The sequence below is a fragment of the Rhincodon typus genome, chromosome 6 (genome assembly GCF_021869965.1).
Source record: "Rhincodon typus isolate 14 chromosome 6, sRhiTyp1.1, whole genome shotgun sequence".
Taxonomy (NCBI): domain Eukaryota; kingdom Metazoa; phylum Chordata; class Chondrichthyes; order Orectolobiformes; family Rhincodontidae; genus Rhincodon; species Rhincodon typus.
This window is the reverse complement of record NC_063337.1, coordinates 35,961,479-35,977,085: the sequence shown is the minus strand read 5'-3', so window position 1 is coordinate 35,977,085 and position 15,607 is coordinate 35,961,479. Positions and strand designations below refer to the sequence as shown.

The window sequence follows — 15,607 nt, the reverse complement described above, 5'->3', positions numbered from 1 at the left end:
TTCTTTTCTAAGGACTCAAGGCCCTTGGTCAGCTCATCCAGAGATAATGGCTGGTTCAGCCTCTCCTCACTTTGAGCTCCTCAATGTTTTCTGACGTCAACAACTTAACATTTAGCTTCCATGTTTCCTTGCCAGCCGGCTGGTCATCCTGTATGTGACAGTCGGCCAGCAGGAGGCAGCGATCAGAGAAGAACATCAGCTTGACCAAGAACGTGCGGGATGCAAACAGATGATCTATCCTTGGGCAGATAGACCCATCTGGCTGCGACCAGGTGTTATCTGCGCTGTGCTCCATCTGCAGGGGTGCAGCTATAACTGTTTCTAGCAGGAATATGGATTTGGCCTCCAGTTTGCTGTCAGCCCCTCCAGATTGTCCTTCCACGTCGATGATGCCATTGAAATCTCCGGCCAGGATGAGTGACCCGGATGTGGGAGTTGCTGCAAGACAGCCGACCACTCACGCTTTACCACTGCGGCGTACACGTTAATTAGTCTCTGGGAAGTGTTTCTGTACATAATAGCTGCTACAAGGAGGTGCCCACCCACCACCTCCTTAACCTTGGAGATGGCCAAGATGCATCCCTGCAGCAGAACTCCCAGGCTGGAGGAACGGCTACCATTTCCCCCTAAGCAAATCGAACGCCCATGGCCCATAAGCTCGACCATCTCCTGTAGCTGCTGAGGCGTGGCATTTCCTGCCGAAACGGGAGGCCTGCTCTGACATTGGCCAGGTAAGCCAATGTGGAAACAAGTCGCATTTTAGATTTAATGCTGCACACATTAATACTGGCAATTTTAACACCTTTTAAAAGTTTATAGAGTTACCCAATATCCATTCACCCATTGTCTTGTCACTTGGGGGGGGCTCCCTGCATCCCCATGGGGGTGTGGGCAAATCATTGGACACTCTCTGCACTGAGGTAGCCGCCCTGTTCCTCCCTGGAGGGATTGCCCCGCTCTGCTGTTGCCGGGGTGGGAACAAAACTAGTAGGGTTCGGTTCTGAGCTGGACAGAGGGACTCTCAGAGCGTCAATGTTCCCTGTTGCCTGGAGCTGTGGTGTGTTGGGTACCCCCTGATTCTCACCAGCCGGTGGTTGGGCTTCACCAGGCCCCTCGGGGAGCCTCGGCTCCCTCCGATTGCAAAGCTGGAGGGCGGGTGGAGGATGTTCCTACTGGCATCAACTTTCAGGGTCAGGTCGACCTGCCACTTGTTGGTCCAGATTCCAAAGGGCCCACTACATCAGTGCTGCCTCCTTCTAGCTGTATGTACCTCCCTAGGAAGGTCAGGACATCTGCCACCGGGATGTAGGGGTTATGCAAATGAATTGTCACAATCCAGCTTCTCTGTGCAGGGAGAATGAACAATGATATCACAGACAGGATGGAGAGGGGGCTCTCACCTCCTTTCTCCTCAAAAACCTTCAGGGGACACTCACATTGCTTCACACTCCTGAAGGTCACATCAAAGTAGCTCCCATTGGGAAAATCCCACAGGCAGAAAACATCTCCTGCTTGGAACCCAACAGCAATCCAAGAGGACTGTCTTCACAAAGAATTTCCAGTCGACTGGCGATCCTTCCTCCACCTTCTTCACAGTCACCCTGACTGTATTCCAGACTCCCTGGCCTGGGGCATGGGAGGTTGCTGAGGCCATAGCTCTAGGTTGGCTTTTCCCTGAATTGGCCTTAGGCTGAAGCCAGCATAAAGATCCACCAATAGCAGGTCATGTTAACCAATGATCCTCCAATGTCCAATCCCAATCCCAATCCAGCAATGATCTCAATAGCTCTGATGGCTCGCAACTTGATTAAGGTGTCTCCCCTGCCAGGTAAGTTCATCTACCTTGCCAATTATACTTCTTGCATTGAAACACGTGCATTTCAAACTACCTCCCCTGCACTTTTCAACAGAATTCCTCTGCCTGTTCTTAGTCATGTTTGCCCTGGTTTCTACCTTTCCCTCAATTTCTGATCTATTGCCCTACTCCTCTGGTTCCCATCCCGCTACCACACTAGTTTAAACCCTCTCCAACCACTCTATCAAGTAACCTCTCCAAGCACATCAGTTCTTGTCCTGCCCAGATATAACCTATCGAGTTTGTACAGGTCCTACCTCCCCTAGAACTGGTCCTAATGCCCCACGAATCTGAAACCCTTCCCATCACACCATCTTTTCAGCCACGTGTTCATCCTATATATCCTACTGTTTCTATTCTGATAGCTCATGGCACTGGTAGTAATCCTGAGATAACTACCTTTGAGGTCCTACATTTTAACTTTCTTCCTAGTTCTCTATATTCTGCTTTTGGACCTCATCCTTTTTTACCTATGTCGTTAGTACCAATCTGTACCATTACCACAGGCTGTTTCTCCTCTCCCTCCAGAATGTCCTGCAGCTGCTCTGAGACATCCAGGACCCGAGCACCAGGGAGGCACCACACCATCCCGGACTCCTGTCTGTGGCCACTGAAATATCTATCAATTCCCTTTACGATTGAATCCCCTATAACTGCAGCATTTCTTCGCCTATTTCTCCGTCCCCCTGCAGCTGAGCTAAACATTGTGTCATGAATTTGGCTGTTGCTGTTATCCCCTGAGAGGCCATTCCCCTCAAGGTATCTTTATTTTGCAGGGGAATAACCACAGGAGATTCCTGCACTGCCTGCTTAGCCCTCCTGCTCTGCCTGATGGTCACTCATTCCCTTCCTGACTCTGGAGTCTGAGCCTGCGATGTGGCCACCTCTCTGTATATCTAATCCACGACACTCTTTGCCTTGTGATTGCTCCATAGCGTCCCCAGCTGCCACTCCAACTCCAAAACTCGGGCTTCCAGGAGCTGTAGCTGAAGATACTTCCTGCACACATGCAGGTCCCCAGCTTCCCACACCAAGCAAGAGAAACACACTATAACTTGGAGCTCTCCCACCACATTTTACCCCTTTAACTTAAATAATCCTTACAATGCCAAATACTTTTTTTTTCACTTCCAAAGCTCTCTGCTCCCATAACAATTTCTCAAAACTTACCTGTCACTCACCAACAACAATTTCAGAAACTTTTTAGGCTTACACTCCTTTACCTGCTGGAACTCTCACTGACCACTTTTTTCTCACAACGTTCTGTCTTTCCTCCTCTGAACATTGTTACTCTTTTTTTTATTGTTAGAAGAAGAAAGAGGAATAGAAACACCATGGTAATGTAATGTTTGGGGCTAACCTTTCCTCAACAGCAGGTTCTTCCATGATACCCTTCACACCTGCGCTGACTATGAAGTCCACTCCCAGAATGCATACGAGCGATGACTCAGCACTCTTGTTGGATAGTGCCAATGTCGGTGCAAATGCCATCAGTAAAAATGAGGGATGAGATCCTGCGAGCAGAATATTTTCTGGAGCTAGAAAATAAATTAAAAAGCAGGACTTTGAGGATAGTAATCTCAGGATTATTCCCAGTGCCACATGCTAGCAAGATCAGTAATAGGATAATAAACCTGTTGAATGTGTGTCTGAAGGAACGGAGGAGGGAGGTGTGGCAAAATTCATCCATAGAATTCCCTACAGTGTGGAAACAGGCCCTTTGGCCCAAGAAGTCCACACCAACCCAGACCCATCCCCTGATAACCCAGCTAATCTACACATCCCTGAACACTATGGGCAATTTAACACAGCCAATCCACCTAGTCTGCACATCTTTGGACTGTGGGAGGAAACTCACACAGACATAGGAAGAATGTGCAAACGCCAAACAGACAGTTGCCTGAGGGTGGAATTGAACCTAGGTACCTGGCACTGTGAGGCAGCAGTGCTAACCATTGAGCCACCATGTTGCCCTTACACAAGCATATTGCAATTGTAACAAAATCATCCAGGTGGGCCAATCAGGGAGCCCTAGCTGACAGATATAAACAGGAGTGTCAGAGATTCTGTTCACGCTGAGAGCGAATCAGTGTGAAGGGCTTTCCACGTGTAAGTAAAGGGTGATGGGACACTGACCTCTGGGGATTATTTCAGGACGGTGATATTTAGGTTCCTGAAACTTTGGGACTGGTTCTGGGGAAGATGGGATGTGTACAAGCTGAACAACTTGCTCCCAAGCAGGACTAGGGCCAATCTCCCCTCAGGGCATTCACTAATATTGGGGGGAGTGCTTCATCCAGAGTGACAGGTAGAACAGGAAACTGAGGGACAGTGACGAGAATGAAATGTAGAAAATTAGAAATTAAAAGTGGATGCAGAAGAAACAATAGCAGGTAGCAAACAGAATCATATTACAAAGCAAGGATACAAAAATGTCAAAAAGACAGGTCCAAAGGTATACTCTTTCAAAATGTATGGAACACGTGTAAAAGGTGAACTAACAGTGCAAAAAGATGGAAAAAGACACCATATGGTTATGATTACAAAGACGTGGCTACAGCTGACAAAGATTAGGAATTGAACATCCAAGGATATTCAATCTTTTGGAAGGATGGCTGTGGGAAGGATGTTGTGAAACTTGAAAGGGTTCAGTAAAGATTTGCAAGGATGTTGCCAGGGTTGGAGGGTTTGAGCTATAGGGAGAGGCTGAAAGGCTGGGGCTATTTTCCCTGGAGCTTCAGAGGCTGAGGGGTGCCCTGATAGAAGCTTATAAAATCATGAGGGGCATGGATAGGATAAACAGCCAACGTCTTTTCCCCAGGGTAGAGAAGTCCAAAACTAGAGGGCATAGATTTAAAGTGAGCGGGGAAAGATTTAAAAGGTATCTAAGGGGTAGCTTTTTCACACAGAAGGTGGTGCGTGTACGGAATGAGCTGCCAGAGGAAGTTGTGGAGTCTGCTACAATGACAATATTTAAAAAGCATCTGGATGGGTATATGAATAGGAAGGGTTTAGAGAGATATGGGCCAAATGCTGGAAAATGGGACTAGATTAATTTAGGATATCTGGTCAGCATGGACAAGTTGGACCACAGGGTCTGTTTCCATGCTATACATCTCTTTCACTCTAGTTGTTTAAACATTCTGCCATTGACTTGTTCTCTACCATCAATTCTCCTGCTTTATACTTAAGAGGCCGACATATTCCTGCAATAATCCTTTTCTTTTCACATGCTTATAGAAGTCCATATAATCCACTTTTATGTTCCTTGCAATTTTACTCGCGTATGCTTTATTCCCCCTCTCAGTCATTCTTTGCTGAATTCTAAATTGCTCCCAGTCCTCAGGCCTGCTACAGTTTCTACAAGCTTCATACGACTTCACTGTGGAACTAATATTATCCTTAAGTTCTTTTGTTAGCCATGGTTGGACCAATTTTCCTGTTGTGTTTTTTCATCTGAAAGAAATGTGTAACTGTTTCAATGCATGAATTTGTTCCTTAAATATTAACTATTGCTTAGCCACTGTCGTGCCTTTTAATGAAATTATCCAGTGTATTGCAGCTAACTCAACCTTCATAGCTTCTTTTGTTTCGACTTAGGACCCTATTTCACTTTCTGGCACTTTCTATAAAGAATCATATCATTTTATGTCACATTTACCTAAAGGTTCTCTCGCACTTAACCCCCTCGCAATTGTAGAAAGCCAAATCTAGGATAACCTGTTCCCTATTTGGTTTCACTATGCACTGATCTACAAATCATTTTGTACACACACCATGAATTCATTCATTACGCTATTATTGCTCATGTGGCTTGCCCTGTCTATATGTAGATTAAATCACCCCTGGTTACTGAAGCAAGTTTTGCAGTGGGAGTCCAGGTTCATAGTTCCTTGAAAGTGGAGTCACAGGTAGACAAGATAGTGAAGAAGGTGTTTGGTATGTTTGCCTTTATTGGTCAGTGCATTGAGTATTGGAGTTGAGAGGTCATGTTGCGGCTGTACAGGACATTGGTTAGGCCACTTTTGGAATACTTCACTTGCTTTTCGGCTGTTGACACTACTCACACAGTCTGATATTTTTGATCACCTGCAGAGACATATTATTCAGCCTCTTGACACTCTGCTCATACCTTTGATATCTCCGCCTACAAATTTTGTGCCTTTGCACTTCTTTTTACTCTACCTGACAAAGGAGCAATGCTCCAAAAGTTTGTGATTTCAAATAAACCTGTAACCTGGTGTTGTGTGACTTCTGACAGAATCTAACAATGTAGTAGAACTCTTAACTCTCTCCTCTCTCTCTCCCTCTCTCAATGTGATGCCAAACTCTGAAGTTTTATTGAAAAACAAATCCATGAACTCTCACATGGCTATCCCAGTTGATGTTTTAGTTTCCCCAAAGTACTTCAAAGAAATCTGGTGCCGAAAAAATCAGGGAAGTGATTACTATTATAGTGACAGATACAAAAGCAGTTGAAGTTCTTCACAAAGAAGTTTGTAAAGATATGCAAAGGCAGTCTTGAACGATTGAAGCCTTGAAACATAGAGCTCTCTGACTAATGCTGCCTCACATGGCACAATGGCTCAGTGGTTAGCACTGCTGCCAGGGGCCTGGGGCCTGGGTTCAATTCCACCGTCAGGTGACTGTCTATGTGCAGTTTGCATGTACTCCCTGTGTTTGCATGGTTTTCCTCTGGGTTCTCCAGTTTCCTCCCAGAGACCAAAAATGTGCAGATTAGGTGGATTGGCTGTGCTAAATTGCTCATAGAGTCCAGGGGTGTGCAGGCTAGGTGGATTAGCCATGGGAAATGCAGGGTTACATGGCAGGGGGGTGGGTCTGGGCAGGATCCTCTTTGGAAGGTTTGAGTGGACTCATTGGGCCAAATGGCCTGGTTGCACTCTGTAGAGATTCTATCATTCTGGATAGACTGCAGAGGATAAAGTATACACTTTGTCTACCATGCTGCACTTATTCTTCTAACCTCTATTCCTCCTTTCAGAGTAGTATTGAGATGTGTGAAGTAAATACAGGTCTCCTCAACCGTTCTTCTTGCAATGACAGTGTTAGTGCTGTGGAAAGTTAAAAAAAAATAAAGTGAGATGTAAAGCATAATGCATTGATGCACTAACTACTGTATAACTGAGACTTTAGCCACTTTGGGTGCAGTCAAAGAGGCAAATGTCTGGCATATGCTCACTGTCTGTCCACTGAACTGTGAATGATAGTTGGTATGAAATAAAAACTAGAAATAACTTGTAATATAAACACCCTTAAAAACATTGAGAACCAACATTTCCTACACTTCAGTTATCTCATCAAAATGAAATCTGAAATGCAATCCCACCCAGAGGTTCAATCACCAAAGCCTGCACATTAGTACAATTGCTTGTGGCAACTCTTTTATCATTCAGCCGGTAATATCAATGAGTTAATCTGGCTTTTGAAGTTCACTCTAAGCAGTTGGACAAATTTCACAGAAAACAACAGACTCCACATTAGAAGTTCTTGTTTATTTGTTGTATATGATTTTGAAAGACTGTAAGGTTAGTTCATGCATCTCCTTGAAAAGGAGCAGAGCAACTGCATGTCTTAAATTCAGAAAAAGCGTGATTGTTTTCCCATGCCTTTGGTTACAATGATTCTTCAGAAGGAATGTGTTATAACATTTTGTTTCTAATATGCAATATACATGGCAAATATAGAGGGTATTATCCTCCTTCAAGTATTTGTACTTAAATTTGAAAAGGAAAATATACAGGATTATATTAAATTGACTGTAGAGGGCGTTTAATTAGATCACATATTCAAAGAGCCAGAAGACTATGTTATATTGAATTACCCTCTGTGCTCTATGACTGTTTAATACTTTTATGTGAAGACAGTCACAAGATTTGTTTCAGTCAACACCAGATGATTTATAGAATCGTTTATTTGCAGTAAAATAACCAAAAGTACGGCAGCTAAGTCAAAACTGTGTTAGGTATCCGCAGAGTGGCAGTAGTGACAATCTATCTCCAAATATCAGCCAAGATCTGTTACAGTAGTACACTGTGGATCCTGGAAATCTGAAATAAAAGCAAAAACGCCACACTGGGCTAGTCATGTAGCATCCCTGTAGGATAAAACAACAGTGACTTGATTAACCTGAAAGTTTAGTTATTTCGATTTTGTTAGTTCAGAAAAAAAGTGTAGAAAAGTAAGATGATAGAAAAAAAACATTTCCCACATTGATTCGAAATTGCAAGCCAAGTTCCCTTGACAGCTTACTTCTGAATTGTTAAATTACACAGAACTGAAAGTTCATTGTGATCTGTGCTGGAACATCTGAGCAAGAGCAGAGCACTCAGCTCCCTTCGTTCAGGAGTGAAATATTACCAGGATTCCCACTTCTGATTGCCTTGTAACAAACCCTATTGGAATGGTATATGTTTGGGCGTGGGATCCCCTCAGTTCTGCAGGTTCTTTTCACTTAAACAGGCTACCCCAGCATTCCCGGACAAAGGGCTGCAGAGCAACTGGACCTTTACTTCAGCTCGGAGTAAGCGCCTACTAAACAGTGGAAGGGGAGAAAAAAAGGCAAAAGAAAAACCAAAATCAAAGTCAAATTCCCCTAAAATCCCTGTCATTGTCACGATTATGAAAAGTTATCAATTTGTTGCCGATTTTGTAAGCACTACCAGATAGATTGTTCTTTGTGGATGATGCGGTTGTCTACAGCTTTGCACATTTTCTGACTCATTACCGAGAGAATACACCATGCAATTCCAACAATAAGAATCTTGAGGTCATTATCATTGCTATAAATAGGTTCGTTCACACATTCCTACTGATTCGGTTAGATTTTCAAAGAAACGTGGATTGACAGTAAGCAGGATACTGCATCTGACTGCGATGCGTGTGTCTTTGTCCAGGGCTAGTCAGGATTACGTTCTCAATTTGAGCAGACGTGTACAAAACCACTCTAAAGGAGGATTAAAGTTTTGTTCTATACTATGACCAACTTTCCCCAGGATGCCTCATTCCTAACCAATCCCTTTGCAGTCTGAAGTTTAGATGATGTCATGGGATCTGAAGAGGGAGATGAAAGGGATAGAGTATAACCACTGGCGCTGTGAACTGCTTCACACACACACACACACAGACACACAGAGTGCAGAGCCGCCGTCGCTACCAGCCTACTCCGATCAAATCCCCATCACACAGCTCCGGAAGCTCGCTCGCTTTTCCCTTTTCGGAGTGCTAGAGGCAAGCTAAAAAGGATCTGCAGCCGAGAGAAAAGAAAAACAAATAAGGGACTTTCGAGGTATAGCGCCACATGAAATGGGGGTCTGTGCGCTTGCTGCTGTACCTGGTTCCCTGCTGTCTTTGATCGCTCACTGATCCCAGATCAGATTACCAGAGGGCTGCACTGCAATGAGACATTGCCGGGCGATCAGAGACAGAGAGCTGGGCGGGGAACTCCGAGCTGGGGTGGGGGATGCATTTTAAATCTGAGCGGAGAAGATCAAAGACAGGTATCAAGGTGGTTGGGGTGGTTAAAGAATTGGCCGGTTTGTGCGTGGATGTGCCACACTTTGAATGGACTGGGTGGCTGGGCAGGGATTTGGACGGGGAGAGGCGGGGGGGAGGAAGCTTTTACATGTTAGTGTGTGGCTTTCTACGTGGGCGGAGAATGTGTGTGTGTGTGTCCATGAAAGAGGCGAGGTGGCAGCCCGGGGGTTAGGAGCTTGGAGCGATGGACAGAAGGTTCACTTGTGCCGCTAACATCGGCAGAAAAAAACCCGCTTTTCAGGACCCCCACCCCCCCTCCCCCGGAGACTGTGTGTGCATTAAATCTCAGGGTCCATTTGGAGCCATCTAAAGAAAAGCCGCCACCAGCTGGGCTGGAGGTAAAGGAAAAGCTTTCACTGAGACATCCCTAGTGTTCCTGAATGAGAAAGGATTGTTGAAAACGGGGAGCGCCGTCCAGGCGGTTTTCCCAGCCCCAGCCTGTCACTAGAGAAAGCATTCTTTAGCCCGAAGGTGTGTTTGAGACAGACTGTACTCAGTGGAACATCTAAGATCCCCTGAGGTCTTACCCATCCAACCGGAATCCGGGCTGAGCTGCCACCTCCTTAAAGGATCTGTTCCTCAAACACTTTCCCTGCTACCTCCCATCCCTCCCCAACAAGCAGTCATACCATCCGGCCAGCTGAGCCTGAGTTTTGGATTCGATAGTCCCCACTTGGTGTGGATTAACAGAGCCCGCCATGCTTAGAAAGTGGAAAGCTGCTACCTTTACATTTCGTAATAAGGCGACATTCTGCACGTCCGGCGTTGAGACTTGCATTGGATTTTGTGATCAACTTCAGGAATGTTTAGGTTCGGGAGATGGGTGTGGGGGGCAACTGCGAACCCCAAGATTAATTTGCAAGTACAATAGCATGGGTGTAGAAAGACCTTAATATTTGGATGTATCCTTGGTCAGAAACATTGCATCTGTTTGCATGCAATTAAAAAAAAGTGCAGTTGTTGCAGTTCAATGTTAGAAAAGGTCGCGGTTGTCTATGACCAGGATTTCTTTAAACTGCACAGATTTTGTGTCACGCTCATATGAGCAGCAATTGTTTAAACACTTCACTTGAGGTTTTGTTCCGTTGCTGATCTAAGGACCGACTGTTTGATGCAGTTTTTATTTATCTTTACTTACTTTATCCACTTGAACCTTATTAGAAATCTTTTTCACTTTCCAGTTTTTCCGTTGCTTGATGAGAAATCCGAAGTAGATCTCAGTGGAGGAACCTTTTACCGCAGGAATGAGAGCCGGGATATCCCACAAACAGAAATGCATGTTGCAACACCTGCTGATCGCTTTGTTGTGTCTGGTAAGGTCTTTGTAATTATGTCTTTGTACCAGTCCTTGAAAAAGTCGCGATTTTCCAGCATCATTACAGGGACGAATGCTATCAGAAGATTCCAAAACGATGATTGTGGTATTTTGCGTTCAAATATAATGAGGATGTACTTTGCATCAAAATATAGAATACTTTAACCAAAAATGGCAGTTCGGTTCTCTTCTGCGGATTGGCGTGTATACTGAAAGATATGAAAAGTATTGCTTAATACTTACCAGCTCTAATTTTCAGGAAGCAGGTCGCACAAAAGTCTCTTGTTATAATTTTGCAAAGGATTGTCAATATAGTTAAGTCCAAGAAAAAAACTGCACTCCTTTGGCCAAATACCATGACCAAGAAATCCTTTATAAACTGATATGGTACTGCTAACCCTTCAAAGCATTGATTAGTTGCATAGATTTTTTAGAGTCCTTGTTCATTAGGAAGGATCCAGGAAAGAATTGATTTATTAATATAGTTTATTCATAACCCACTGAATACAGTTAGTTTTTGTTATTGTAGACTCATAGCAGAGTAGCTATCAGGAATTTGGCTTTTGAGATTTGAACCATTCTATTTGACATAATGATAGCCTTTGCCTGACCAGAGAGCAAATTTGACCTAATAAAATGTTTGGAATTATGTTTCCACTGAATCTGAATAAGTTTTGCCTTTGCCTTAAATCACAACCAAACATCTTCCTGTCACAAAAATATTTCAGGTCCTGAGTTATTCTTTGTTGACAGAAAAAGAACAAACAAAATATTTTTAAAAAACTGTAAAATCTATTGTAAGCAGCTACTATTTACAAAATAGACTTTTCTTTATTTTAAAAATTCCGTATGAAGTAATTGTGTACCATGAATTATCATGTTAATATTTTACAGCTGTTTCACATCGGCTCCCTATTGGGACACACATCAGTTTTATTATTTTTGCCTTTGTTTTCATATTTAACCTTAGACCCACCCCTTTCTATTTATATATCCTCCTCTAGCCGCACAATCTTCTGAGATATCTGTGCTCCTTTAATTCTGAACTCTTGTGCATCCAAGCTTGTAATTGATGTGCTATTAGTATCTATGTCTTAGATGCTGAGCCCCTAATGATTGGAATACACTCCTAAACTCATCCAACACTCTGCCTCTCATTCCTTCTTTAATATATTTTTAAAATATATCTCTTTAACTAAAGCTTTGATCAACTACCCAAATAGCTCCCTGTGTGACTAGGTTTCAAGTTTTGTTTGATAATGCTAATGTGATATGTCTTGTGACATATTACTCTGTTAAAGATTCAATAGAAGTTCAAGTTGTTGTTGCCTAGTCTCTTGTTGCACCAAGTCCTGTTGCCCCATTCCTTAATGATCTACATTGGCTTCTAATTCCTCAATATCGCATACTAAAATTCTGATCCTCATCTTCAAACCCCTCTTGTGTCTTTGATACCTCCACCAAATGTTTGGAACTGGCATTCCATGAACTTTGTCATTTTATACAACCCTCCATCTCCTTTACCCCACCATTAGTAACCATGCCGTCAGCCATTTTGCAATTCTCTCTTGAAACCTCTCCACCTTTCCACTCCTCTCATCTCCTGTAAGTGTATCTACAAAGTCTGCCTCTTGGACGAAGCTTTTGATCACCTATTTTAATAATGTTTCCTTTCGTTTGTTGTCAGTTTTGGTCTGATTGCATTTCTATAAAGCATATTGGGACATTGTTATGTTTTAAAGTCAGGATGTGAATGCAAGTATGACTTTGTTATCCAAATAAAAAATTTCTCAAATTTATAAATCAATTACTTGTCTTGTCGCAAGCTTTCTTAGATGTAAAGCCATCAGTAAATTAGGCACTCTAATAAAATTCAATAACCTTTCAAATAAATAATTTGAGCAAAGATAATTCAACTAGAGCATTTGTTTCTATTTATGTTTAAGTATTAAGGTGAAATGAGCCAAGCAAAGTAGTAGGAACATGAGAATATTTTTGCCCAATTAAGATGATTTTCAGGACTGGCACTGAGCTACTCCTATTTGTCTCTTAATGCAAAACATTTCACTGCACTCCATGCTGAATTAAAAATCTCTCCAAATCCTTCTGAATAAACTAGTTGAATTGAGACTAACTGCACTTGTTAAGAGGCTAGTTAAAAAATAACTGAATACATCAAGTTGCACAGAATTTACAGAGCAGGGATATGTTGTTTGGTCCAACAGGTCTCTACCTTACATGTGCCTCCTTCTACCTCACTTCAACTCATAAGTTATTAATTATATTTCTATTCCCTTGCCCTCATCTACTTTTGTAGCCTAAATGAATCTAAAAATGACCTACCAGTCTGAAGATATGACTGTCTTGTCACTTTAATGTACTATAATTTGTTCTGTTGTGTATTTGGCAAGTCCAGTTGGGGCATAGAAAAGTGCAGCCCTTTAATTATGCAAAATGAAAGCTTACTCAGTCAGTAGTGTTTACAAAATCGTAAATCAGAGTAAATGCGTTTGTAGTAGAGTAAGCGTCTCAGAACACTGCTGTAATGGATTCCATACCACACAGTGTAGAAGTTGGCTCATTGAGCCTGCTCCATCTTTCAATAACGTCATGGCTGATCTGATAATACTTAACTCCATGTTCCTGTCATTTCCATCTAGCCCTGGATTTCCTTACTAGTAAAACATCTGTCTATCTCAGCCTTAAATAGTCTCCGTGCCCTTTGCAATAAAGAATTTCACAAATTCACTACTCTATGAGAAAATCCTTCTCATCTTTGTCTTAACTGGGCAGCCCCTTATACTGAGATTATGCCTATTGGTCCTAAACTCTCTGTACACAGAAAAATAAACTTTTTGTCAAGCTCCTAAGAATTTTATGTGTTTCAATAAGATCACCTCTTATTCTTTTAAACTCCAAAGAGTACATGCCAAACTTACTCAACGACTGATCACAAGACAGTCCTGCCTTATCCGTGATCAACGTAGTGAACCTTCTCTGGACTGCCTCCAATACCAGAATATCTTTCCTATATAAGGGGCCCAAAACTGTTCACAGTATTCCAGCTGTGGGCTGAGTAACACCTTGTATATTTGCTTCTCTGCATCCATTCTGTGAAGTCCCCTAAAAGTACTCTATATCTTCCAATGGGTTGCGTCCCATTCTTCACAACTCCAGTAAGTATGGGTCCTACCTACTGAACCTCTCCTTAGAAGAAATTCACTTCGTAACTGGGATCAAACTATTGAATCTTCTCTAGACTGCCTCCAATGCCGGTAATATCTTTCCCAAGATAAAAGAATGAAAAGTGTTCAGTTTTATAGATATTGTATGACTAATGCCTTGCATAGTTTGAGCAAGACTTCCTATTTTCATACTTCATTCCCTTTGAAATAAGGCCAGTATCCCCTAATATCCAATGAACTTGGATGCTAGCTTTTTGTGACTCATGCACAAGGAATCCCCAAGTCTCTGTGCTGCAGCTTTCTGCAGTCTTTTCCCATTTAAATAATATTTAACTTCTCTGTTCTTTCTGCCAAAGTGCATAACCTCACATTTCCCACATTATATTCTATCAGTCAAGATTCTTCTCACTTACATACCCTGTTCATAGCCGTTTGTTGACTTTTTGTGTCATCCTTCCTACTTGCCTTCTCACTAATTTTTGTGTCAGCTTCCCACATCCAAGTCATTCACATATATTATACATAATTGTACCTCCTGTCTAATTCCTGCGGCACTGCATTAATTACAGATTGCTGTCCTGAAAACGCCCCCTTTATCTCTACTCTCTGTCTATTAGCCAATCCTCTATCCATGCTAAAACACTGCCTCCAAAACCATGGACTGTAAGCTTATTAAGTAGCCTTTAGCATGGTACCTTATCAAATACCTTTTGGAAATCCAAATATATTACCTGTACTGGTTCCCATTTATCTATCCTGCTTGTTATCTCCTCAAGGAATTCTCATCTCTCAAGTAGATTCTTTATCATCTTTGTAGTGTTGGTCCAGCTAATATTCTTTTGTATATCACAAAGGAGCAATTGCACAAAAACTACATTACAATTCGCAGATGTTTGTTTCTGCAAAGCCAATTTAATAAAGCCTTGTTTATCCTGTAATTTTAAATGAATGCCAAGGATTTTTCATGCTTAGATGTTCCTTAACCCTTTCTATCTCTTTTCAGATTTCAACAAAGGGCGGTTTGTACTGCTGTATTTTTAACCACATATTCTTACACCTATTTTTTTCATTTGAATTAAGTAAAACCAAGGAATTTGGTTGATGAATTACCAGAATAACACTCAGGAAAACAAATAGGCTGTGTCTAATAATAAATTTGGAACTTAACTTGATATCATGCTAAGACCGTTGCATGACCCAAATGCGAGGAGCTCCAGAAAAAAATGTGCCTTTTGTCAGAGAATGTTTTGATTTTGGAAACTGCGCTGATTATATAGTATTACCTCTCACAGCAAAGTTATGCAGGTTTGGTTTATTCTGGAATCTTCTGAGATGTTCCGTGTGCCCACGTTTACATCACTAGAGACATGAGACGATGGAGTCAAACCATGCAAGCAAACAGAGCAGATTGTAAAACTGTAACATCACACTGCCAGCCTCCCATTGCCCTGAAAACAAATGGCACAGATCAAGCATTCTTGCTAGAGGCTTTGTTTTCAGTAGAACTGCTACTACCAAGCTTGCAGTTGCAACTGATACAGCATTCACTCAGACAACAATACAATGCCAGACTTCCTCCAGCATCAAAAATCAGAAAACTGCAGATGCTTAACACCTGAAAACCAAAACTGAAAAAGATTACACACTATGTAAGGTGGCATCTTGGAAGAACAAGTTAGTTGAAGTTTTAAGTTTAAG

General features: G+C 42.3%; 1 protein-coding gene across 7 annotated transcripts in view; it reads left to right on the top strand.

Moving 5' to 3' along the window:
- Nucleotides 1-8,923: 8,923 nt before the first annotated feature.
- tnfrsf19 (tumor necrosis factor receptor superfamily, member 19) overlaps nucleotides 8,924-15,607 on the top strand; it is a 120,793-nt gene continuing 114,109 nt past the window's right edge. Inside the window, exons 1-2 of one of the 7 annotated variants that reach the window (XM_048597865.1) lie at nucleotides 8,924-9,161; nucleotides 10,591-10,722. In XM_048597865.1, coding sequence (XP_048453822.1) covers nucleotides 10,654-10,722 — 69 coding nt within the window. In that variant the 5' untranslated portion in view covers nucleotides 8,924-9,161; nucleotides 10,591-10,653. Of the gene's footprint in view, nucleotides 9,162-9,321; nucleotides 9,373-9,586; nucleotides 9,748-9,785; nucleotides 9,881-9,915; nucleotides 10,220-10,590; nucleotides 10,723-15,607 lie in introns of those variants that run through there. The other 6 variants (XM_020530496.2, XM_048597871.1, XM_048597870.1 and 3 more) reach the window with 6 other exon arrangements.